At 50.5% G+C, this 26031-nt stretch overlaps 2 protein-coding genes across 3 annotated transcripts in view; one reads left to right on the top strand and one right to left on the bottom strand.

Moving 5' to 3' along the window:
- KLHDC4 (kelch domain containing 4) overlaps positions 1-5160 on the top strand; it is a 29464-nt gene extending 24304 nt beyond the window's left edge. For both annotated transcript variants that reach the window (XM_064459727.1, XM_064459728.1), the window contains 4 exons: positions 1384-1592; positions 2938-3343; positions 4161-4277; positions 4583-5160. In XM_064459727.1, coding sequence (XP_064315797.1) covers positions 1384-1592; positions 2938-3343; positions 4161-4277; positions 4583-4758 — 908 coding nt within the window. In that variant the 3' untranslated portion in view covers positions 4759-5160. The remainder of the gene's footprint in view (positions 1-1383; positions 1593-2937; positions 3344-4160; positions 4278-4582) is intronic.
- A 6774-nt stretch (positions 5161-11934) lies between these two features.
- JPH3 (junctophilin 3) overlaps positions 11935-26031 on the bottom strand; it is a 58705-nt gene continuing 44608 nt past the window's right edge. Inside the window, exons 4-5 of the mRNA XM_064459726.1 lie at positions 24906-25825; positions 11935-13518 (exon numbers count right to left, since the gene is read on the bottom strand). Of these exons, the coding sequence (XP_064315796.1) occupies positions 13438-13518; positions 24906-25825 (1001 nt within the window). The 3' untranslated portion in view covers positions 11935-13437. The remainder of the gene's footprint in view (positions 13519-24905; positions 25826-26031) is intronic.

The following is a 26031-nucleotide window of genomic DNA, read 5'->3' as shown; positions in this document are numbered from 1 at the left end:
TGGAGGAAGGTTGGGGTATGCTTTTTGTTAGAGAATTGCTTCTAGCTCACAGCATCACCTATGTTGACACCTCCCAGTTGGTCCTGGAATAGTCTGAGATGGCGTGGAGGGTCTCCAGGCTTCTTGCATAACTATGTGAGAAGCTCTGGCCTGCACAGGCAGCTTCAGGAAAAACTACAAGAAAGATATTTTAGGGATTTTTTTTGCTTTGTATGTGGGAGGGAATTAAAACAACATTTTGAAATTCCTGTTCTCTGGGACATTTTGATCACTGCTCTTCTATTTCACAACAGCAAATCCTTCAGGATTGCAGAATTCTCCACACTGGAAATTCCTGTGTTGACAAACTCGCTTTGGTAGTGGTGTCACACTTAGAGACTCTTAAGAGAGAAGACTGGGGGTTGGTCTCATTAGATTATCTAGTGCAGGGGTATTATCAAGAGCGGTTTTTAGTTGATTGGTTGTTTTGTCTGTGAATGTCCCCAGAAATAGGAATTCCATCATTGTCCTTAGGAGAGAGTGTCCTTTGTCCTTGGCTCAGGGAATGGGACAATCTTCCTTGAGCTGAATTTCTAAAATGTTAAAATTGCGAGTGATTTCTTTAAACCTAACCATTTTAAAGTGGGATTTGGGGAGGAGGGTTGGGTCACATGTATTGTCTGGATTCCAGACCCTGCTTGCATTATGTCCTATTTACAGTTTATCTGGTTGAAATTGTGGTTCCTTCAGAAGCGCAGTGCCTAGCCAGTGTGTATGCTTCTGCCAGCCTGTATTTCAGGGATTTGCTCTGAATCCGGAGTAGAAAGGATTGGAGCAAAAGCGGAGGGTTTAAAGCACAAGCCTTTACCCGCTACTGAGCTCTTTTTTGTAAAGTGTGGTTGGGTCTCCTTACAATGAGCTGTACTTATTCCTGGGGTTAAGGCAGGGGTGCAAGTTGGCAGATAAGATACTGTAGTAGAAGGGGCCTGTGGAGAGAAGTGGTGTAGGGTGGGCTCAGTGGGGTAACGGAGCTACCTTTCCTCAGTACTCAAAGGCTATAATTGATCCTGGTTTGACTTCCACCCTCCTGTAAAGGTGTATACGCCTTTCAAGAGGCCCCTTACCCCAGAAAGCATACCCTGAAGGTAGCTCTCTGCATTTGCTTTTGCTGAAGACACAACAGCTTTCTAAGGGTAAAGTGATGCGCAGATTGGCTGCATGATTGAAGTGGAAACGCAAGCGATTCTGATTAATGTTGTTGTTGAAGGTGCACTGTGCAGTTCTGAGACTGTCCAAAAATGGGTCGTTGAGCTCCTTGCTGGAGTACTGAAAGGCCTTGGAAGATAGAAAAACAATCAGGATTCTCCTTTGCTGATGCTCATATTTGCTTTTATCCATTACCAGACAAGTGGGCATGGAGTCGGCTCAACCCATCTGGAGTGAAACCCACTCCCAGGTCTGGCTTCTCCGTGGCGCTTGGTCCCAATAACCGCTCCCTTCTGTTTGGAGGCGTGCATGATGAAGAGGAGGAAGAGAGCATTGAAGGGGACTTCTTCAATGATATTTATTTCTATGACATCGGGAAAAACCGCTGGTTTCCTGGACAGCTCAAGGTTTCATTTTAAAAATAGCACAGATATATTCAGTTCATTCTCCTTGATCGTCTGACACATGTCCTTTCGGCCTTTTTTGGCCTCGTACAACTTTCTCGCAGTGTGGAGCAAGCCTCTGTTTCTAATAACTCAGGGTGCTCCAGAAGCTGAGCCACCAGGTGTGGCTGCTGCTTTGCTCTGTGACCCACTGATGGTGAAGAGGGGGAGAGGCTGTAGAAATGAAGCTGGGGATGTGCAACTCTAGCAGGTTTTTGCTCAGACCAACTGAATTCTTTGACTTTATGCTGCCCCTCTCCTTCCCTGCCATGTAGCTCCTTATGCTCTCCATGCCTGGCACCCACAGTGTGAAGCAGACTGTCGCCCTGCTGGGGAGAGGGGAAGACTGGGCCCTGAAGCTTGGGCACAAAGCAAGAGTGGTTCAGGACACAGTCGCCCCTCCCAGGAGTCAGGCTGCATGTGCCCTATTGTTGTGTAATGCAAAATGAAACAAAGCAGCATGAAAACATGGTTCTGGTGTTTTACTGGAGGCAGCTCCAGGTCAGATGTGTAAGTCTGACATAACGTAGTTCAGTAAAAGCTACTGTGAAGAGACCTTGTGTTGCTTTGGGCTCAAAAAGCCTCCTTCTCTTCCCCAGTGTTGATGAAAGAAGAGATGAAATATTAACCTTGGCTCATAAGAACTTCAGAAACATGGCCCTCAGCTCAGATCTTTGATTTTGTTTGAACTACTCTTAAGGGGGAAGTGAGGTGCAAATGACCTGGTTTAACTTGCTTCTTTCCAGCCCCACCGTTTCTGGCTTTGTTCTCAAAAAGGAGAAGTCAATCACATAATAACAGACAAACATGCACTCAGATGTTTGCTTCTGCCTTCCTAGCTGACTGTTTTCCAGCCATTTCATACAGTACTTTGAGGACCTGGAGTGCTTCCTGGTAATGCCCTGTAATTTAGCACCCAGCAATTGTTTTGATTTCACAGAATGGTGGGTTATTTTCTCTTGCTCCTATCACAGACTAGTGAACTCTGTGTGTGTTTGCGTGCATCTGCAAGATAGAGAGCAAAAGAGCTGTTTTCTGTCCTTTCAGCACATCTTGCCATTAATAGAGGAAGCAACTCTGTGCCATGGGTTCTTCAGGAGTTTCATTGCTCCTTTAATGGCTGGTAGAAGTTCATGCCGAGTGGGAGCTTGCATCTATCACTCGAGACTTACTACTGGAGTGAAAAATAATTGGATTCTCCCCCCTCCCTCCCAGCAGCATCCACAGTATTTGTATTAACTGCTGTACATCCTATTAGGGGCACACAATTCACACACGGTCTCCTTCTGTTCCTTGTTCCTGTCAACAGGGACCAAAATCAGAGAAGAGGAAGCGAAGACGTGGCAGACAGGCTGAGGCAGAGGGTGCTGGAGATGAGGAGATGGAGAAGCAACCTCCACAAGGCCCGGTGGAGATAGTCAAAGAGGTGGTGGCAGAAGACGGGACTGTCATGACAATCAAGCAGGTGATTTCTGGACCTGCAGAAGAGAAGGAGAGGTCTGAATCGGAGGGGGAGGAGGAGGAAGATGGAACCTTGGGCCAGCAAGTGGAGCCATGCCCACGTTCGAATGCCATGTTGGCGGTGAAGCACGGGGTTCTCTATGTGTATGGGGGAATGTTTGAGGTGGGCGATCGCCAGTTCACCCTGAGCGACCTCTACAGCATTGACCTACACAAGATGGAAGAGTGGAAGGTGCTAGTGGAGATGGACCCAAGTAAGCTATAATGGTGGGATCTCTCTGTCTTTAGTGTAACAAAACTATGCTAGGGGGAGTGAAAAAAATTAACTATGGAGCTTCCTCAAGGGGTGGTGATGAGAACCTTCGAGTAGAGATTTTTCCTGGACAGTGGCTCTCTACAACTACCTGAAAGGTGCTGTAGTGAGGTGGGGGTTGGTCTCTGCTCCCAAGTCATTAGTGATGGGACGAGAGGAAATGGCCTCAGGCTGCGTCAGGGGAGGTTTGGATGGGATATAAGGAGAAATGTCTTCACTGCAAGAGTGGTCAGGCCCTGGCACAGGCTGCCCAGAGAGGTGGGGGAGTCACCGTCCCTGGGGGGGTTCAAACACTGTGCAGACATGGCACTTGGGGCCATGGTTTAGGAAGCCTGGTAGTGTTGGGTTGGGGTTTGGCCTTGATGATCCTAGAGGTCTTTTCCAACCTTAATGATTCTGATTCTATGAAAAAGCTTGGGAGTATGTGATATGCACTGTCTTTTGGTCACAGTCTCTGCAGAAACCTGTCTGGTCCAGAGCTTTGTGATCCCTGCACGGAGTGAGCTCTGCTCTGAAAGCTTTTCTTCCACAGCTTTTCTATGCTGTTTTCTTCCTCCTGACTCTATCTCATCTCTTCCTGCTGCTCCCTGTCAGAGCCAGGCCCTGTACAGTGGGTGGATCTGTGAGGGCAATGAATATAGCAGGGCTCTGAAGGAGGACATATGTCTGACCTTGCCCTGGCATCCTCCGTGGCAGTTCTGAGTGTAGGAGTGGAAAACAGCTTTTACTTATTTCTTCTATTTTCTTTCTCATCTAAGAAGCACAAGAATGGCTGGAGGAGTCAGAATCGGATGAAGAGGATGATGATATGGAAGGTGCAGAGGGAGGGGAAGAGGATGAGGAGAGCTCTGAAGAGGAGAGTGAAGATGAGGAAGGTAATGATCAAGATGAATGTTGTCTCAATGTGAAGGGGGGTTTAGCACAATACCTGCTAGTACTGCTGCCAGCCTGGAAAGCCTCACTGGCATCCGGGTGCGTTTTCCAGCAAAAGCAAAGCTTTTTCAGTACACTGCTCTTGGGGCAGAGGAGAAATTTCATAGGTTACTGGTAGGTTTTAGGCTGTTACATTTAAACACATTAGCTGAAGAGTAGTCTTGGCCGGGTTGACACATGGAAGAGCAGATTGCCTTCATTAGCTGTTTGTGACCTCTCTTTCTGTCTTCTTCCCATTGTGTACTAGGAGAGGAACAACACCCATCTGTTCAGCCCGATGAGAAGCACGCAGACTATCTCTCCAGGACGGAGCAGTATTGGATTAAACTAGCCCGCAGCAACATGGGCCCGGATGCCAAGGAGAAGAAAGTGGTAAAAGTGGCACATGCCATGGCAAAGACTTTCTACGAAGATTCAGTCTAGATGTTGCTGAGGCTGTTCCATGAGTAAAGAACCATGCTGGAAGCAGTGGTTAGTCCCACTGAACTCAGCCTGCTGTGCCAGGCAGTCAGCGTGTCCGGAAGGCTGGCACTCCAGCTTTGCCTACTCTGAGTGCCTCTGGGCTGAGCGGTCTCAGTATGCCTACTTGATTAATGCTCTGGATATGCTGTTATTCCCCTGGAGACTGAGGGGAGGGTCTTCAGGAGCAGGGTTGCTGTCCAAGGATTTGTTCTGCTGAGACTGGCATATATAATGCTGCCGTATTTTTGTTCAAAAGTTGTTTTGAGTCTTTCAAGACAAAGTGGTTCACTAGTCCCAATTCCCTACCCTGTCTGGGGCCAGAACGTGTCCACAAGGGTTTCTGCAATAAACTTGGTTACATTATTTTGGTTTTCTCAGTTAATCCCATCTTAGGTTTCTACTTCTCTTTCTCCCACTGTGGAAGAGGGATCACTGTTCCCACTGGAAAATAGGCAGGTAGTGGTGATAAGATGCACCAGCAGCCCTGAGCCGTGGCTGCACTGCCTGGAGAAGCCTGGGAATCCTCTCATACCTCGTCTGTATGAGAGCCGCTGGAACCCCTGGTGCATGTAACAGTAGAAGCCTCTTTTTAGGGTTAGCTGTAGCAGGTTTTGCCTTTGCTTGTGGAATCTCCCGGTTCAGTTTCTCACATGTAGGCCAAGAAAGCAGTTGTCTTGCAAGTGAACTCTTTATGACCAGTAAAATGTCTTACCTTGAGACCTGATGGCATGTTGAGGATAGGAGGGAGTGGGGTGACACTCTCAAAGGACTTTTTTCTTCCACCCCTGCTTCCTGGCTCAGCGCTTCTCAAGGCATCGCTTTCTTTCCAGCAGTGCTGTGGTCCATAGGGACAACAGATGGGGATACAAGTGTGTCTGTTGCAGCAAACAAGTGATGACTTGAGTTGACACCAGAAGGCACTGGCTGTCCTTGTGCAGAGAAATCCAGGGTGCCATGGGTATTGTTTTGGCAGGGACATCACCGGGGAGTCGGCTCTCTGGAGAGCAGTGCTGGGTTCTGTAAGGCTAATTGGGATGTAATAAAGATTAAATAAAGCAGGCTGCCAATGTGATTTAATTGTCAAGATAAAAACATTTGATAGAGAGGTACCTTCTATGCAAAATAACGGGAGGAGTGAAAACAAACCATTTTTTGATATCCTAGAAAAGAATCTGTAGCACTTGCTTGGCTGACAGCATCAGTTGCCCTGTTGTCCTGTCACTTGGGTTAGTTTACAATACCCTGATCTCACTGATACTGGATCCTTTTTGTATGTGTGATGTCCATGGCTTTCTCTGCAAAGTTTTGGGGAATCTGCCAGAGTTGCATTTGCAGATTTTGTTTTAATTATTATTAATTTTATTTATTTATGGGAAATAGTAGGTTTAAAATCACTGCACCTGTGCGCAAGGCTCCATTCCAAAGGCCCAGCCAGACAGGGGAAAGCACACTTTTTGCCACATGTACTTTATCATTTTTTGCCTTTTCAAATACAGATACATACCCTGAAAGAATTTTTTCCCTGAGCTGAAGCCAGGTTGCAGCAGTGCCAAGGATGAAGGATGGCTTTGTACAGTGCTGCTGCAGCCGCAGGAAAAGACTCGCCCTCCCCCTTCTGTGGTAGACTGTTGGATGAGGGAACTAGATGCATCAGATGAGCTGGAGTGTGTGCAACAATAATCTGAGGTTTTTCCTTTCATCTTTTCCTCAAGGGCTCTGGAACGTAGTCCTTGTTGTGCTCTGTGCCAAGCCAAGTGTGACTGGAGAAGGCATAGACTGGAAGAGATATGCTTCCAAGGAACCTGTGAGTCAGGATGGGCCGCTCCCGCTCCTGCGATCGGCGCAGCAGCGCGTTTGTGCCGCCTCCCGCAGGGAGCACACTGCCTGCCTCCCAGAGCTGAGGGAGAGGAGGCTTTGGGGATGGGTTGCAGGGGAGACGACGGCTTCCCAGGGCTGTCATTGCTCTGCCGTGAGCTTGGGCTGACCTGGGCGTGCGGCTTGGTTCAGTTCCTCCCAGAGCTGGGCTTTTGGGTGAGGCAGCATGGGCTGCGGTTGGTCGTACGGCTTGGTTCAGGAGGCTCTGGTGGCTATCCTTAGGCTGTATGATGAGAGGATGCTGCCGTGGCAAACTGTCCTGGCCTGAAAATCGAAGCTTAATTGTCAGCTCTGACAAAACGAGGCTGTAGCACTGTAATTGGAACAGCCTGCATGGGCACTGAAACCCACACAGCGTCCGGTCTCACTGGAGGCGGAAAGTAATTCTGGAGCGTCTGCAGCCGCTGCTCAGCAGAATGAGCAAGACAAATGCAGCACTCCCTTGAGCCCTGCGGCCAGCGACAGCCGAAGATCTGCCTGGACACCCCAGCCCATCTTTTGCTGGTGTAACTGTGGAAGCCTTGGAAGTTGTCACATGTTGGTTGAGCAAATGAAAGCTCTGAGGAAAGGTAAACTTCTCACCTAAGCAGGGATGACTGGTTATTATTACTACGTTAAGTGCCTACAGGTGAGGTCAGAGTGTGATGGGCTCTGCCGTGGTCTTATGAAATGCAAGCTCTGATACTTTGGTATCAAGCTGTAATGGTACCTTGCTTTTCCGAGCGTCGGCTGAAACTCCCCTGAAGCCTGGATCAGATATCTGGTTGTTTTTCTTGTATTGGGTCCAAACGTACCTTAAAGAGGAAGGTATTTTCCAGGCAGACACGTCAGTGAAGCGGCTTGCCTAAAATGATACCCAAGAGAAGGGCTGGGGCTAGAACTTGGGGGAAAACCAGGAACCAAGTAACTTCAGCGGTGTCTGTCCTAAGAGTAGTTATTCTTGTCTGATGCGGACAAAGAACAGCATGTACCTTTTTTAATGTGTGAACGCCCAGATAAAGTTCAGTTATTCCCTTGGCATCCATCAGACCATTGCTTTTCCCCATCTCATTGTAAAGGGATGAACGTATAAACATTTACGTAGGAGAGAGAGACCTCAGTTTGTTATTGTAGCTGGAAACAAGCTGTTGGGGTTTTTTTCAGCTAAAAGACAAGGCTGAAAGTACTCACTCCTTGAGGAAAAGGTATTCTGTAAAATCCCTTTTCTTTTGGGCCACACGCATACTGTAACTGCACTGTAAGTAACACAATGAAATTAGATGTCTTATTACATTTACATGCACAGCTAGGAAGGGAAAAGGAATGAAGGAGAGTGCCAGCTGAAGTGCATTTTACGTTAGGGGTGGCACAAAAAAGGCCACAGTAGAGGGTCAGTGGTTTCACGTCTAACTCAAGCTTAGCTTGTACCACATGGGGTTGTTCCTCCCCACGTCAGCGTGTGTGTTGCGGTGTGACGAGCGTGGAAGTGAATGAACCTTGCTGTGGAGTTTATCAGAAAGCACTCGGGGTAATTGGGCTGACCCAGAGACAAATGCTGTTTGTAGGTGGAAAGACTGTTCCTAGCATCTCTGCTCGTGGGATTTTGCTAATAGTGAAGGCTTAGTTGGATCACGCTGAGTTGCTGGTCTCCTTGCAGCGTCGCCTACCTGCTGTGGTGGCTTATGGAGATAAACCAGTCCTAAACTCTTCTGCTGGCCAGTGGCTTGTTTGTCAGGCTTGTCGTGCTCTGCACGCACTGGGCTGATCTCGTCCTTCCTCGTTCATCTTGGAGAGGATCTGGATTCATTCAGCCTCTGTTTTGTAGCTGCAAAACTTCCACTTTCTTGCTCCAGCAATACCGTGGGTGGGTCCCACCAGTACTGATCAGCCCTGAGCATTTTGTGTCTGTCAGCAAGACAGAAAGGCTGAGGACACACGCGTTCTTACAAATGCGGGTCTCTGAGGGATGGGGGACTGGGAATGGGAGCATATCAAACGCTTTAGCTTCTGTTGGGAAACAGCTGTTGGCCCAACAGCTGCAGCATCCCTCGTCACTAACCCACAGTGACTTAACATTACAGACGAGCAAGAGAAGAGCTTTGAAACAAGCTCCACGCTGAAGGGGTTGGGGAGCAGTGCTCCTGCTGCTTGCAGGGGTAATTCTCACAGCTCTGCCTTCCAATGAGACCAAACACCTGTACCACAATGCAGCTGCTGCTGGGGCGGGGGCGGCTGCCCTTACAGAGGAGGCGAGGGGTTGGATGTCCGTGTTCTTACCATGTTAAAACTAACAAGTGAGTCTGTAAGAGAGCCTGAGCCTTGCTGGACTATCAGCGCTGTTACTAGCGTACCCAGATTGGGGATAAGAGGAAATAGGCAGGTGATAATGATTGTGAGTCTACTAGGTAGCCATATATTGGAGCAAATAACACCTGGGCGTGAACGTGAGTCTCTCTAAGGTTTATCTTCGACTGGCACCTCCAGATGGGGCCTGCGCAACTCGCCACAGCATTTCAAAGCCATCCATCCAACAAAAACTTCTGGGCATTGCTCAGCAGCTCTCAGCATCTAGAAAGTGACATTTCCTTTAACATTACAGAGCGTGACCTCTGAGATGCCTCGAGTGAAGGGACGCGGCTCAAATGGAGTTACATATTCAGACCTTTGGGCGCTGATTAGTAGCCATGGGGGCTCATTGCCTGTTGAAACTCCCCGGCTTGGCATGGTAATGAGGTGATTACGCATACCCTGGAAAAACAGGTTGGTGGTAGAGCTGAATCTGAGTGCCTGTGGGTTAATATTAGTCAAAATAGACCAATAAAAGGAACTCACAAGCTTGAAGTGCCTCTGAGGGAAGCATAGTCCTGGTGGATGTGTTATTCAAAGGCACGTGTCTAGTGCTTGCTGTACTCAGCGTTGTCTTCAGCAATGATTCAAGTCTTGGGCTCAGCACAGAGCTGGTCAGGGAGCCTTGCCATGAAGGCCAGTGGTAGGCAACAACATGGCTGATGCAATTCATTTAGGGGCTGTGCGAGGAGGTGACCCGTTTCCCTGCGCCAGGAAAAGTTGCCACCACGTCAGGAGTCTGCAAAGCCCATCTTCTCTGTGAGCAATTTACCCGCGTGCAGCAAAGCTGTGCGGCACGGGCAGGAGACCCAGTCCGCCCTCTGCTCTGTTCTGCTTTAGCACAGATCTCCAGCCAACCTCACCCTATGACAGCTTTTAAAAATTCCCGCTTTTCCATCCTCCCTTAATTTCCCGAAGCCTGTCAGGACATGTAATTAGTCCTCGGGTTTCAGTTAAGACCTTTATCACTCATATGACATTATTTCTCCTCTCGCCCCTCCCCTTCTGTTGCAGTCTGGATTTCCCCCCCCGCCCAGCGGTACTTCATAACTCCACACAAGGTAAAGAGATGCTGCAACAGCTCAGTATCTCTGAAAGATCAGGCCCTGGAGAGTCCCAGCGCGCTTGAGAATCTGGGTCTCGGGTACAAGCAAACCAGACGCCAGATGGGCTGGTGAGAAGGTGACGTGGCACGAGCAGGCGGAAGATTTTCTATATTCCTTCCTTCTTGCCTTCCCCAGAGATGTGGGGGCGACCCAGCCCATCGCTCCCACCGGTGGGGGCTGGCCGGAGGACCTGGCTGTCCCCGGGGAGGGACAGGTGCCCTTTTCCCAACAGCTTTACTGCGCTGGCAGGAGGTGGGCCGGTTCCTTGAGCCCCAGCCCCTCCTGGTGCTTCAGGTGCTGCTTGTTCCACTGTAGGAACATAAAAACGCCATTGCAGCCTTAAAAAAAAAAAAAAAGATATAAACCTTCAACTGTTCACATACATCTGTCGGTGTGGACATAAAACGGCACGTATGGACAATTTAAGTAGATTTATGCGCCACGATGAATGATGTTTTAATGTGCCTTAGTACATCTGCATAAATCCAGGGCTCATAAGACAGGGAAATATACTGAATTACCTCTCTCTCTGGGCTACTTCTCAGGAATATTTCTGGCCTTGGGCAAATGTGAATAGCCCAGAACTAAGACAAATTGCTCAGCTCCCCGTGATTAATAAAGGAATCATTATTTTTAAACACGTGGTTTGGGAGCCAATTAATATTAGTCTTCAGCTATCTTTCATACTGAACAAACCTCAGCTCGACTGAGGTTTTATCCCGTGGAACAGAGAGATGAAAAATCCAAGTTGCATTTGTGTTTGTACGTAGCTGCTGGTACACGGGCGAGAGCTGGAAGAACTAGTCGGTCACCGGTGTGAAAAAGCTAGTTAGGAAATCACTAGTACTTTTATTTTGTTGATAATGAGAGGCCTTTTCCTGCTGCTTTATATACATCTAAGTAGCGTACTGTGTTTGCGTGTAACCGTTTAACCTGCTCCTGGCGGGACCTTTGTCGTGCACTCGAATGTACAAAAATAGTCCTCGAGAGTCGTTACAAAGCATCGCAACCAGAATTATGAAACACGTGGATGAGTGCCTAGGGCTGCAGTCACTATATGCTGTTATTTGGTTCATTTCAAGAGTAAAAAAGATGAATAAGGACTCAAAAGGAAATTAAAAACCAACAAAAGACGAGGGACGGTTACTGCAGAAAATTAAATTAAAAAGTTACTGAGGGTCTCGCTGCCTTCAGTTACCATTTACCTGTCCACCCATAGCCCTCTGCCTGAAAAGAGAAAGGGAGAAAAAGAGGAAGAAAAACTGCGACAGGAGGGAATAAGACCATGTAAGGAGAAGAACTGAATTTAACTGGCACATGCTCTAATCCTTAGTTTATTTCTGGTTAAAAATATAGCAATCCAGTGCAGTGTAATAAGAAATCTGCTGAAAAGGTAGCAGAGAAACAGCTAAAACAGAAGCAAAGCAAAGCTGAGTCCACAAGTCAGGGCTGTACCCAACAACTCTGTATGTGAAATGTCGAGGAAGATCTTTTTCCCTCCTTCCTTCCCCCCCCCAGATATATCTGTGTGTGGGTTTCATCCCAGCCTCAGGTTGCTGCCGCACTCGCATCCCTTCTCCTGTCGAACGGAGCTGCAGTGGGTAGAACTGAGGGTGGAATTTGGTCCCTGGACGTCCCAAATCCCGAACAAACCCTTTGAACCGTACCTGGTCGTGGTGGGCCACCGGCAAAGCCCATCCCCACGGCGGGGAAAGGCGGCGCGGGGAGGGGAAGAAACGGTACAGTCGTTTCTGAAAAGCAAGGGGACGTCGGCCATTTCCAAGCAATTGAGCTGAGACCACGCTCTCGTCATTGGGACCATAACAGCTCAGAACAGGGATACGGCATCTTTAATGAGTATGCATATTATCAGTGGGGACAGGGGAGGGGAGAAAATCAAGGCAGGCATATTACAAAGATGGTATAAACAAACAAATTAAGTGACATAGGAAAAAAAAAAAAAAGAAAAGAATACATCCTCAGAGGCTGCCATTGCCAATGATGTTTGGTTTTTTGTTTTTCTTTTTTTTCTTTTTTTTTCTTTTTTTTTTTTTTTACAGGGACATGTTGGAAGCTGGAATATACATCCTGCATTACAAAGTGCAAAATACTACATGCTCAGAGCCCAAGCATGATGTCTGAAACAGTCCACAGCAAGATGTAAGAGACAAACCCACCACCCGCTCCCTCCTCTCTGGGACATGCTCCAGTGCTCCTCCCCAGATGCCTTTGAAAAACAGTTTTATCTTATTTTGCTTTATTTTGTTTTATTGTACCCTAAGTGGATCAGAGTTGAGCCCTCTCTCCCCAGTCCCTCCCCACCAGTCTGCTCCCCGGCATCTCGGTGCGCGCCTGTATTTGGGATGGGATGCTCAAGTAAGGCTGCTCCTCGCGTGTTGGTGAGCACGGCACAATGACCAGCAGCTACTCAATTCGTGGTGCTGAAGGTGCTTGCATGGTTTTTGGGGGGCAATCTGGGTCCATATTTTTACCCAGGACAAATTGGCTGTGAATTAAAAGTAGCACTGGGTGGTTTTCCAGCCTTGCTATGGCGGGGGGAGCAGCCTGGGGAAGAGGAGTGACGGCAGGAGGGCGGTGGGGCTGCTGCTCACACCTTGTGTTCCCTAATCCCCCCCTGCCCCAAGAAATTTAGCAAAACACCAATTGCTGCTTTGTTTTAAATAACAAAACGGGGCCCATTGCCTTTGTCCCATCTTTCACATCTAGACAGCGTTCATGCCTTCCCCGTGCTCCTCCTCTCCTCCTTCCCACGGCAACGTTTCTGCTTTGCGAAGGGAGACGGAAGGAAAGCCTGGTTTGGCCTTTCTCTCCCATTTACCTTACCATTAAAGCTGTTGTGGATTTCCCTGGGAAACTCAGCCTGGAGCATCCCAGGGGCCGTACATACTTCAGACAAAATCTCCCCCATGGTCCCCTCATCTAGTCTCCGTTTTGGGGTTCATTACTGTTGTTACGAATATATTTTTGGGGGGTGAGGGGAAGGGAAATGAGGTTTTATTTTGTTGGGATTCCTTCTTATCCTTTCCAGTGTTGGGGGGGCAGAGTGTTGATAGCATTTTGCCATGCCACACAGCATAGTGTTATACAAGCAAAGAATTTTGGCTAAAATCCAAAAAACATTACCCAGGAAAAAAGGCAAACTGTGAGTGAGACTCGATCGTTTGTTGTTCTTCTGTGAAAAGACTTGGAAATTGTCGTAGGACAGTTCGAGTTACGATTTTTCCCTTTTTGTTGTTGTTGTTTGTTTTTGTTTTTGTTTTTTTCCCCCATTCATACATGTAACTGTTATTTTTGCAAACAAGACAGTCTTGAATTAGATGAAAAAGTTAATAAACAAAATGGCGACTCCAATATTTAGTAAGATCACCATGACTACCAGGATGGGAGCTGAGCCCTGGAAGAGAAAGAGAAGGAGAAGGAGTTAGAAGGTGCATTGAAAGTCCCTCTAAGGTTGCCTTGTAGCATGGGTCGGGCGCTGTGCTGGGTCCTGGATACCGCAGGGCAGGTCTGCAGGTGAGCAGACCCCAAACGGCCCGTTTACACCCCAAAACAATCCCAAAGTGCTTGGTAACCCTCGCTGAAGTTTTGCCGGCTGCTGCCTTAGTGAGGAAGGTGTGAATAAAGATCTTCCCCTTAGAGGAGAGCGAACAGCAGAAGCAGGGACTAAACCCAGATCTATTGCCTCCGTCCCTGTGACAATAAACAGGTGACCCCTACCTCTTTCATCTGGGCACAATGTCCTCCGAAGGCAGCCCTCCCATTCTGCCAAGGCAGACAAAATCCCGCTCCTTTTTCACCAACAGAAGTGAACCGGGCTCTGCCAGGAGCCCCTTTCCTCCCTCCCGACACTGACCCATAGCCCCAAGGCATTCTTGGGGCCCACAGATTCCCTGGTAGCACTGTCCCTCTTAGGCCTGAGTGACAACGAAGCTGCCGGACTCCTGCTTTTCTGAGCCACTTCAACACTTACTCTCCATCCATTTGCCTCAATAGACAGGTGTACCTGCGAGTCTTGGGGCAGACTCTGTTTGCTGTCATGCATTAGCACAACGGCACGTAAGTCCCAGTGTGAGCTCTGGACGCACGCCCACCGGACCCATCGATGAAGACAGCGGTCGCTTACGGACCCCCCCATGTCATGTACGTTGGAAATCTGGCCTTAAAAGATTAGCTAAAATCGGTGGCTTACCCAGGGTCATCAATGAAAAGGAAAAGTTTATATCGGATCATGTAGCTGTTTGGGGATGGTTTGGAGGAGTCTTTAGAGGACATCTCCCAATGGACACGATTGCTCGTGCAAGTATCCTGATAACGGCAAAAGTCAGGCCAACATACAGCGGTCTATGTTAAGGCAACATTTTAGGAAGGCTCTAACAACCTTCCCTGAGGTTCATGTTAAGCTGCTGGGGACTGCGTGGAAACCGTTGCAGCTGGCCCGTGTCAGCCACCCACCGTCGGCTGGGTTTGAAGCGCACCCCAGAAGCATCCACTGCTTCCCACCGAGCATAAAGGCAGCCCAGACAACTTGGGTGGGACGTGATGTGGCCGCGGCTGCTGGACCCCGTTAGCATCCCAGCAATGATGGGAAGAGGCCGCCGGCGTCGGCACTGCAGACGACCCTCCAACGCATCTTTCTGCAGAACACCGGTCAGAAAAACATCCACCCTGCCACCTCGTCCCTGCCATAAAACATTTGCTGTCCTAAAGTGTTAACGTGGCTGGCATCAGGGTGAGCAAGTGTGTGTGCGGGTAGGTGGTAGCTATTTCTCGGCGTAGCTGGTATCCTCGTCTATTCTTGCTGCAACGGAGCCGTGCCAGCTTTAATCGCCCGGAATGGCATAAATGCTTTTCCCTATGCTCTTGTCCTTGTAGCAAAGCTCCTGTGGCCGTTGGGTTGGCATGGGGCAGGGGTGGGCGCCCTTTCTATGCAAGTCCTTGTGCCGCTCTGTGGAGCTGCTGGGAAAAAGAGGGGGGGGGGAAAAAAAGCCCTCCTTGCTGGCCGGAGATCATTTCTCTTCTGAGCAGGCTGATTCAGTTCGCATTTGGGAGTGGGTGGGAGCGAGGATGCTGGAGCTTGCTGGAAAAGCATATTTGTAGCTTAGCAACAGGGTCAAAGGAAGCCAACCAAATGGAGGGATTGCGGAGAGCCTCTCCTGGCAGCCAGGTATCCACGCCTGACTGCTTCCAGCAAATCTCTCCGCCTGCACCACGCAAAGCCTTTCAAAGGCAGAAACCACCCCCCTGTTACCACTCCTCCCCCCCAGCCCTGCCGCTGCCAAGCACTGCGATGCGGTGTGTTATTTACATTTGGGGTGGGGGGGGGAGGGTGGTTTTAGCTTCATTTCAAAAGATTATTGGGTTTTACAATTTTTGAGCTCGTGTTAATATAATAACAGATTGCAAGTGATTATCGCTGTCATTGTTTCTGTTGGCAGGGCACTCAGAGACACAAAATGCATTCGGTTCCCTGCACCTCGCAGCCAGGGCAGGACTTAACTGCTCGCGCTTGTATTTGCATGAGCCTTCGTCCGCTCGCCGTTTGATTTCCCCTGCCAAAAAAGCAGCCACCATTTCTGCCCCTGCTCTGCTCAGACTGCTAGATCATTTCCATACCATGAAGGAGGCAAAGTTGTACACCAGCTGACGTGAGCCCGGGATAATCTGGAGGCTGCTTTCTCCTCCCTGACAAAAAGCACAGGGCAGGACCGGCTGCCTCTTAAATTTGAGCTTTACCTTCACAAATGTGGACACTTTGAGATGGACCTGTTAGGACTGGCCAAAATCACAACCCTTTGGTACTTGTGTTGAGAGGATGCTGATGGGATGGTGCCCAGGGAGGGAGCACGCCCTGCGTTTATACCCCAGTACATCAAAGTCCTGCCCTCATCTAGAAAAATGGGGCGGGGGGGGGAGTCAACAAACGAAGCAACGTGCGCCTACCCGCTCGCATCAGCAGCAACTGGGTTCCCATGGATGGATGTTTTGCTCATCTCCCTGGTTCAGCCTGCACCTATCTGCAGCTTGCAGCCTCTGTTCAATGCTTGCTTTGCCACCGCACATGCGGGGTCTTCCACATTTGCCAGCAAAAGCATCCCACAAATAGGATGACCTGGGAGGGGAGGGGTCTCTGCAAAATGAGCAGCTCAGATCCGACTGTCTGACAGCCTACGAATTCCGCTTCCTTTTTACAGTTCCCTTTCCTCAGCACCCTCTTCCCCGCGCTACCGCCAGCGAGGGCTCTCCATGCAGCAGTTGCAGGTGTGGCTGCTCCCCCCCGTGAGACGCTGGAGTACCTTAGCAGGGGCTGGAGTCCTGCCTGTGGCAGCTGGTGGATAAGCAGCTTTGCGACTCTGAAGCTTCTGTTTTAGCTCCAATTACGAATCCTGCTGCACTTCTAAATGCTTATGTCTGGCTTATTTCTAACTTGTAAGGTCTTTGTGCTTTAACCTCTGCTCAGGGGAATCGCTTGCCCTTCTCCCCTTTGATGGCAAGGATGTCCTGGGATATGTGTCATCTGTTTCTAAGAAGCGATTCCTGCTCAGTGCCCAGGCAGCAGATGAATCGCGTCTGGGTTTGTGCTTCGGCAGAGACGATTTTGCTGAGCCCAGCCTGGCAATAGGTCAGTGAACTCCCTTTTACTGCAGCTACAGCCAGCATTTTAGATCACGCAGCCTTTACAACTCTTCACGCCACATCCTAGCCCTCTGTCGTGAGCCACCCCCCCTTAGAAAGAAGAGCGATAGCCCTCGATTTGCAGCTTTGCATGTTCCTTTAGTAGTTCGGTGGTGCTTTATCTCATCTTCGGCCTTCTTCAGATTTAGAAAAGCCCAGAGAAATCCCTGAGGCTAGTGGTATCACAGGCTCTGGGGTGCTAGAAAGCTAGAGGCCGAGCTGATTTTCAGAGCCTGGGGTTTGTGTGTCCCGGACAGCAAGGAGCCCGCAAAGCTCTTCTTTTTTATCTTTTGTTTTTTTAAAAAGCTACAACACTGTCTTTAGCCCTGAAATAGTAGTGCTAAAGGAGGCTGTCAGGAGCTGCAGAGATTTGTTTAAACCACCCTGCCTGTCATTCAGTAGACGGGGCTCCGCTGCGAAACGCCGTCCTTCCTCCCAGCACAGTGCCCGCCAGTCCAGAACCTGCTTTACTGGGAAGCAGACGCCGGTTGGCAGCATCCTCTCACCCAATTTTGGCTGTCTAAATGTTAGACATCTAGTCTGCGCTAACCAGCTAGGCTGTCTGGAGACCAAGTGACGTGAGACGAATCCCACCCAGAATGGTTACCAGCCTGGCTCCAGGAAAGGAAAAATTAAATCAAGCTCTGGTGCGCCTAAGCATCATCCAGCGCACCGGGCGATGGCAAATTTCATCAGCAAAACGAGGCAGCTCTGGGACTGGGATTTTTTATTTTTATTTTTTTTTGTAATAAGATCCCTGGGCTCCTTCATATGAGGAGGAAAACACCTGCCAAGGATGGGCAACATGCACCAGTATTAGCTAGGTGAAAGGCTGCTTCTGTGTAAACAGGGATAGTCTCCAAGGACTTTTAAGATTTCCTCCAAAGTTTAGAGAGCTGGAACGTAGACCCAAACCCATGGAAGCACTAAAATGTGAATAAACCCTTGTCGTGGCGCAGGGATAATAACAGTAATCGTAGCTGTAGAAGTAAGGAGCGAAGGTTTCTCCCAGCCTGCGGTTTTTGGCACACTGCGGCCGAGCACCACCATTCCTGCCCTTCCGTCTTGTTTGGTTTTATCCTTTAACTGTCGTGTCGCAACTCAAGAGTCTTACTGGGAATACAAGGGACAGCTGTTACAAATACAACTGTAGCATAATTAATTAAGCATTAACAATCCATTACTATCTGTTATCGCAGGGTACAAGCTCTGTCTGTCTGCCATGGAAACCATAGTGCAGGTTACCTTGGAATCCCTCTGGGATCTATCAAGTGTAATTACTAAGGACCTGGATCAGCAAAACATATATGTGCATTGTTTTCCAGCCTCAGCACTGTGGAAAGTGCTGAAAACTTAGACATTTGCGCTGAATTGTCTCATAATTGTCAGGAACAGGCTGCTGTGAAACGGTTAAGGAGCATTTAGCAAAAGAAACATGAGGGATTTGCTTTGCTTTCTCCAGCGTATTACAGCATCTCCTGTGACTCGAGGAAGGGAGCCCAGGAGATGCTGAATGCGCCCCTGTAAGAGGAACGGGCACCTGCCACCAGTGTGCGCCTGAGTGGGGCGGTATGGAAAAACCTGCTTCTGCAGAAAAAATACCAGTGGCTAAAGTGAACGCAGGGATTTATCCCGTGATGGTGTCTCTTAATGAACTGCCGTGTCGCCTCTGGCTCAGTCCTCGCGTTACAGGTGCCCGCGCGGCTGGCAGCCAGCTGCCTGTTTGGAGCTGTAGCTCCGGTTTAACTTTATTCGTTCTCGTGCGGTCAAAAGCCAGCGTTTGACCCCAACTTATTCCAAGCTAGAAGAAGATGTGGAGCTGGGCTCAAAACCCCAAGGTGAATCCAGGATGACAGGAGCAAAGTCAGCGAGGTGATCTTTTCAGGTACATCAAAGGGCCCCCGAGATTAAAAGGGTTTTTAAAGGACGCTGTCAAGCATCACATTTCTCTCTGAACATTATTTACTCTGTGTTGTTACAAATAATGCCTGCGATGTCTGTACATGAAAGAGATTAAAGGAAGAACAGTTTCCAATAATTATTTGTTTTAAAAAGAAACAGCCCCCAAAGCATTTGCTTTGCGCGTGCGAGGGCTCTTCCCGCGCACGCCGCAGCCCCTGCTCAGACCTGGCTCATCTCGAAGGGTGTGATGGCGACAGGGTGTCTGCAGGGCTGACCCTTCTCCTTATCCCCATGAAATTATAGCTTATGTATGTATGGATGTGTGTACGTGCCACGGCCATTTGGGATTGGGCTTTGAACCTGCTTGGTTGAGATGAGAGAAATAAGGGAAGCCCAGACACGCCTGCGTTAGGAGACCTGGGGAAGGCTCCTGATGGGGAAATAATGGAAAGTCCTGAAGTGGGAAGGCTTAGAGGAACACAGGGATAAGCCACGGGGTTTAGTCCCCAGGAGGATAACCACAAAAAAAGTCCCCAGGCCCCTTTCCCAGCAGGGTGGTCCAAAAGCAGATAGATGGGAGCATCTCTGTGCATGGCATTGAGCCTGGTCTAAGGTGCAGGTGAAGTTTCACTATTCAAACAGTGGGTGCCTGCTCAGGACAGAGACAACAGCCAGCTGCTATTTTAAACTCATTTTACACCCTTTAGGGCTAAAGGTGCCTAACTTTTTTGAAGAAAACGCTCCCCCTGAGGTCAATCCCTTCAAGAATAACCCCACAATCGCCAGAAAAGGGAGCATCCGTCACCCGCATCGGCAGCGAGGTGCCATTTCTGGGGCGAGTTGCTGCCCTCCATCCCCCACCCCCCCCGCCGACCCCCCACCTTGCTCCCTGGAAGCCTGGGCTGAGCCCCCTGGCCGGGTACCCTCCGTCGGCCCCGGCTCCGGCTGCACGGCGCGCTCCGGCGCAGCCCTGCGCTGGCTGCAGATTGGCTGCCTCCTCCTCACTTTCCCCAGCGACAGCAAAACCTGCTCAGAATATCTTGATGGAAAATACGCCCCTCGCGCAGAAAGCGAGCGAGGAAGACGCTGCGGCTGCTGGAGTCCCTCCCCGCCTCCCCGGCGGGTACCTGGAGGCGACAAGGGGGTCTCTCTGAGATCCCTAACCCAGCAGATGCCTTGCAAACTCCATTTGCTGCAACGGTTTCCCCTGGTTTGTTTGCAGTAAGAAGCAGTACCGTTAGCAAACAGCTGAGACCACTGAGATTTTACCCGACAACATGTGACAACGGAAGAAAATGTCAGGGGTGGCTGGGGTGGGTTTTTTTTTGGCTGCTGCCCTACCGTCAGGCTTTCTCAGTGAGATGAGACAAGGGGATTTTAAAGGGCCAAGTCTCCAGCCTGCTCACATCTCCAGGATGCCTTTAGTGAGACCACAACGTGTCCCTAGAAGTCTTAATCTAAATACCCGTGATTGCTCCTGCTAAATGAGGACAGGCAGATGAATCAGGCTCCGTGTGTGCCTGAACACTGGCCCTTCTCGCAGGCATGCTGAGGACCTCTGTGCCTAAAACACTTCTTTTCCCCTTTAGAAGCTGCAGATGTTCAGCGCCTGCAGAAAAGGAGATGTATTCTTCCCCCCCAACCCTAAAAATGTGAAGTGTTTAGTGCTGATGGATAAAAGGGTTGCTGGCATTTTAGAAAGCCTCTCTCCCTCTCCAGTGTCTCAACAATTCCTTTTTTCCTTTCCCGTTTTAGATCTTCTCAAAGGCTCTAGGAACCTGTGAAGCATTTGGCACAGGCTTGAGCTCTGAGCCTCGTAGGCCTTTAAGGCCAGGAAGGATGGTGACGTTCATATAAGTCCCTTAATCCAACAACGCCGACACCGGTCCTGGCGCATTGGTTTCCGTTTTCATCTGCCCGAACGATGACAAGTGATGTGAGTTTGCTCTGAGCGTGCAGGGGTCAGTGCACACAGAGACACAGAAAGATCAGGTGGCTTTAAAAGTAATTTTAAAGTGTTTGTATGACTGTAGCGCCAGCTTGATGACCCTGAAACCCCAAAGTCCCCTGATAGTGAACACCAAGCAGCGCCGAATTTCATTGGTGTTATTGAGTGGTGACCTCAAGAAATGACCTTTATAAAAGCAATTTTCAATTACTGATGTGCCGCCCCAAAGAAGGGGGGTTCTGTGAGCCTCTTTTTAAGGGACTGGTGTAAAATGACCGAGAACAACAAGGTCCATATAAGCTCATCTAGCAACCTACACGTTTGACTCCTCTACGGAGGTCTGCATCCCGACCTGGGCACACACTGCAAGAAGCTGGACACCAAGGAACCTCCCCAGCTGTTCCAGCCTCATTTCTAGGACAGAAATCAAGAGGTGCGGGAAGAGAAGTGATAATTTTAAGATAATTTTGCAAGACCAGCATCCCCACCCTGTTCCTGCAAGCACTGCCAGAGGTGTGCTTGCTCCTGAAGCTGGAGCTGGCACTCCAACGCAGAGCCAACTCACCGGGCTCACTGACGGCGTGTGTAGAGCTGGTTTATGGCAGATTATTTTTAAAACAAGCTAACCTGTGAGGGTGACCTTAGTCCTGCACAGGGATACTCCAGGTAGGGCAAAAATAGCCCTCCTCAGCTAAGAGCATCCTTCCCGTTCGTTGGCAGGCACCTTTCCGAAACAGCCCAGCTGCCTGCGAGATGAGAAATGCCCTTTTCAGTGAGCAGCGTCACAGATGGCAGTGCTGTGGATCACAGGGAAGCAGGCTGTCATGCAAGCTGAAACGGCGTGGGCACACACGCGTGCACGCACACGCGTGCGCGCAGCCGGCCTTTCCCGGGAGCTGCGGTTCGCCTGCACGCTGGAGGCGAGCTGCTGGGAGTCGGAAGGGGAGGGGTATTTCAGGCTGGCATGAGGAATGGGGCTTTGGGAAAGTTGGGGAGCCTTAATTCTGCTTGAAACGATCTGGTGCATGAGCAGGAGGCAGGGGTTTTTTGCAGGACTAGGCATGTGAGCGCCCTGTGTCACTGAGCGCGCACAGATGGAGGTGGATGTGGGCCCTGTGGGATAAATCCTTCCCCCTTAGCCTCCCCCTCCTCTTCCTCAGGGACTCACTACACTCACTGAAGTTTGAAATGCTTTGAGACCCTGGATGGCAGGTGCAGGCAAGGTCACGGCGCTAGGCAGGAGGCTGCACCTCCCATTCCTCCCCTACACCTCCTTCCCCTGCTCCTGTCCGATGACCCCGCTCCCCGCCAGGCCCCATGGAACAAAACCCTGCTAGCACGGCGCACTTCTTGCTAGAACAAATTGTTGCTGGCATCGTAGGTTATTTAAATCCACATATTATCTCTTCCTCTGTATTACATTAGCTTCCTCCCAAACCTTCGCCATCTGTTCCACCCTCGGTTATGAATGTGAGAAAACTGAACATGCTGCTTCACAGCTACAGCACTTAAAAAGTATGATGTGCATCCTAATGGCTTTTCTGTGCGCTTTTCCATGCAGGCTGTGCCCCTTCATTACTGCCTGGGACTCACTCGAAATAGCCATTAATGTTGTGTTGCATTAGTGGCTATTTACCTCCAGCGCTGCAGCTCAAGCCCTGGTCCCCGGGCGGGAGGTTTATGTATGACGGCCGAGCCGTGCAGGCTGGGGTCCGCCTGCGAGGTGGGAGCCTCGGCAGCGCGTCTGACTTGGGGAGAGGCACCGGGACCGCTTGTGCCAGCCATCTGCCCGAGGAGCGCTTGGCTCTCAGCGAGGAGGAATGATGGTTTCACTCCCCGTTTGGGGCCCGTGCCTCTCCCAGCCCCCTGTCGCCATGTGAGGTCACGTTAGCAAAGGTGCCGGACCACCTGTGAGTCCCACGGAGTTCAACAGGGTTCATGTCCATGCAATTACTGCTGCTGCTTTCCCCTCTGAAAGCCTGTCAGGCTCCTAATGCTGCCTGTCATTTTCCTAGTGCTTCACAGGCATCTACACTAGCAGGTAAGGACAGCCCGGTCTGGACTCGGCACCCGCCTGTTTGCACACGGGTGTGTGCTCAGGGCTGGCTTCATTTGAAGCCCTCTTTTTTTTCTGGGCTGGCAAGACATGTCCTACAGCGCAGTCCACTGGCAAACACACCGTGTGGGTGCTTTCGAGCCTGCGCCGAAGCTTGCAAGATGAATAGGAAGCCAGAAAGCTACAGGGCTCTGTGTGGGGGTGATTTATCCACAGCCACCGCAGGGAAACTGTGGCAGATCTGTAGTTTAGTCCTTCCCGCATCCCGGCTGCAGATGTCACCGCTCCCTCCTCTCGCCCACCCGTGCGCTCTCCTCCCTTGGCCGCAGGTGCCAGCACCTTTGCTCTGCTGGCAGAGCTGTCGGCAGGCGGCTGCGGGCGCGGGGATGCTGGAGGGGCGGCAACAGTAATCATATATTTCAGACCACGATGCCTCTAGCCCGAACTTTTGACATGACTGACAAATGTCATTTCGGTTTCATGACCTCTGTCTCGCAAACAACCAAGCATCATCTTCTGCTACCCTGACAGGGTGATTTAGCTCCTTTCTTCTGCCAGAGCCTGAAATGTCACCGCCTGAGCGTTACAGGCTTTCCGTTGCTCCTGTGCAGGTCTGGCCTGGGCTGTGGGACGTCCAGCAGCACAGGACCCTGCCAGCCCTGCCCTGTGTTTGGCACTGACTTGACAAGAGGGAATCTGGAGCGGTGTTGGCTTCCCCACTGCTCCCATCAGACCTCGCCATCACCTCCCCTAGCAACGCCAAACCAACGGGGAGGATAAGTGAGGACGCTGCTCTCAGTGGTAAGTCCAGGGATGCTCAAAAGCCAGGGCTGGAAAGGACCTGAAAATCACACAGCTCAGCCTTCTCCCATGGCAGGTTCAGCTCTATCCAAGCTATACCTGAGCTGCAGATGTCCAACCAGGTCTTCAACCACCTCCTCCCTCCCAGGCACCACAGCCTCCTTAGGCAATTTATTCCAGCCCTCAACTCACTAGGAACGGCTAATGGCCAACCACTGCCTCTAATGCTTGAATTTAAGCCCATTAATTCTGTTAGTTGAGAATAGATTATTCCCTTCCACTTTGCAGCAGCTGGTTTTTTGTGTTTGAAGTTCGCTCTGTCTCCTCTTCTCTAGCCTGAACACCTCCAGCTCTTCCCAGCAGCCAGCTGTTAATGCCCAACACCTCCTTATTTCTCCCAAGACGAGGAGCCCAGGACTGGATGTCTCACGAGGGGTTGTCCTGCAGGTCCCACAAGCTATGCTCCTGCTTAGAAAGCACACTTGTGCTCTTCACAGTAGAGTAATAGTGCGGGCTGATGTTTGGCTGTACCTGCTGTAGCACCGATTTGCAGAGCTCTAATAGCCCACTCCCCTTGCTGTACTTGCCCGTTGCTTTCCCTGCCTACGTATCCTTCCTGAATTGCATCCTCTTGGCAGCAGTTTGCCAAGGCCCTTTCACATTGCATCCCGCCACTGAGGGGCTCATACCCCCTCCCGGCTCAGCGGCATCCGCACACCAAAGAAACACGAGCTGTATTGAACTGTGCAGATCGGTAGAGGAAAACCCGAGCATCGGTCAGCTCAGGAATGCAACCCCTTTGCAGTGTCCCCTGCTCCATGACCACGGTTCCCTCCTCCACCTGGGTCGGGTCTCCAGTACCGCGGTGACGAGGCCACTGCTTCAACAGGCAGTGCCGTCACACGGCGGCCGAGTGACGGAGAGATGCTGCAGGTTGACGCACCAGGATTTAAGCACCGATGTTGCAACAGGGTCCCGCCACGCTCTCGGGCCAGCGTGAAGTTCTGTTGCCATAACCTAGCCACAGGGAGCACCACCACCACCTTGCCTACTCCTGCACCTTTTGCACCAGGCGAATACTCAAAATCCCAGCAATAATGTGTTTTTATTGCTGGTCCCGGGGCTGGGATGCAAAACAAAATCAAACTCGCTGCTCTCATCCTCCAGTGAAAAACCTGCTGTTCCCACTAAGTCTGCGGAGGAAACCCCGCACCAACTTCCAGCACACGCTATTACGCAGGATGGGAGAAGGGAGGAGGGGGGATTCAAGGCACAAACCCACCGTAATTCGGGGGTCAGCTCTGCTGGCAGAGCGACCTCCCTTCCCACTCCGCTGCAGTTCCACAGCGGCTCCGCACCGGGTTTCTCGGCCAGATTTCAGCACACGACTTTGCCTACTTACCGTACTGGATTTGAGCGCATCCCCATTGTCCTCTTCAGATTCTAGTGCAACAGGTAAGGATTTCTGTGGCGGGGAGAAGGTTAAGTCCCACCTTAGTAGCCGAGGTTCAGCTTTGTCCCCAAATCTCAGGTTTTCTAGTTTCTGCACCGTGGGCTCAGCAGAGGAAGCTGGCCTGAAATTCTCTTTGTTCTGGGACTTAGACCTCAGTCTCTGAACCCCGAAGCCCCGGTCTTCCCCGCGGTGGTCGTCAGCCATGCTCCTGCAGGGTCCCCCTTTGCTATAGTGTCTTTTTTGGGTGTGAATCTCTTGCATATAAGAATCCATCCTCATAAGGGGCTTCATCTCCATCTCATAATTGCTCATCTTCTCCTCATCCAGCTCAAGCAGTTTGGAGCTCCCTGAGCTGTGGTTGTGGGACCTATGGTGGGAAGTCCATGAAACCGTGGCTGGGGAATCTGTCCACCTCTCTCTTTGCTTGTGGTTGGAGGCCGAGTGTTTGTGTCCTCCGCTCCGACCTCTGTAGTCTTCAGGGACGGAGGCTGACCCCAGCTGACCGCTGCGCAGTGTCCCGCTTCTCACGCCGCGAGTCCCGCCGACCTTCTCTTCGCTCCAGCTGTTGGGGCGCAAGTAATCCCCGCCACGTCCCTCCAGCAACATCTGGATCTCCCCACCCCTCTCTTCATCCACCGAGACCTGCCTGGAGAAGTGAGCGCTCTTGTTCCTGCAGGAAGGACCCAGGGGCGGCGTGGAGGAGGGACTGGCAGGGAAGCTCTGCAGCGGGCTGTCATCGGGGGTCAGGTCGGACGGGGTGGTCCCTTTGCGGTACAGCTCAGGGCTCTCTTGTTGGAGAGGCGTCCCGGTGGAGAGGACCTCAATGTCATCGCTCGAGTTCTGGCGCTTCGGTCTCTGGCATTCGAGCCCTTTTTGTGTAGTGGTTAAGAGAAAAGAGAGAGGGAAAGAGAAAAGCAACAGGATTATTTCTATTCTGCGGGCGCCCACTAGGTTTTTCATGTTGAAGAATAAGGCTGAGAGTGTTGGACGGCAGGGAAACCACAGGGCAAGATCAGGACAGCAGCAGCGGAGCACAATAAGCAGCTTCTGCCACTAGATCAAGAGAAAAGGCATC

This window comes from Phalacrocorax carbo, chromosome 8 (genome assembly GCF_963921805.1).
Source record: "Phalacrocorax carbo chromosome 8, bPhaCar2.1, whole genome shotgun sequence".
Taxonomy (NCBI): Eukaryota; Metazoa; Chordata; class Aves; order Suliformes; family Phalacrocoracidae; genus Phalacrocorax; species Phalacrocorax carbo.
Note: the sequence above shows the minus strand (reverse complement) of the source record. Positions and strands in the feature narration are given on the sequence as shown.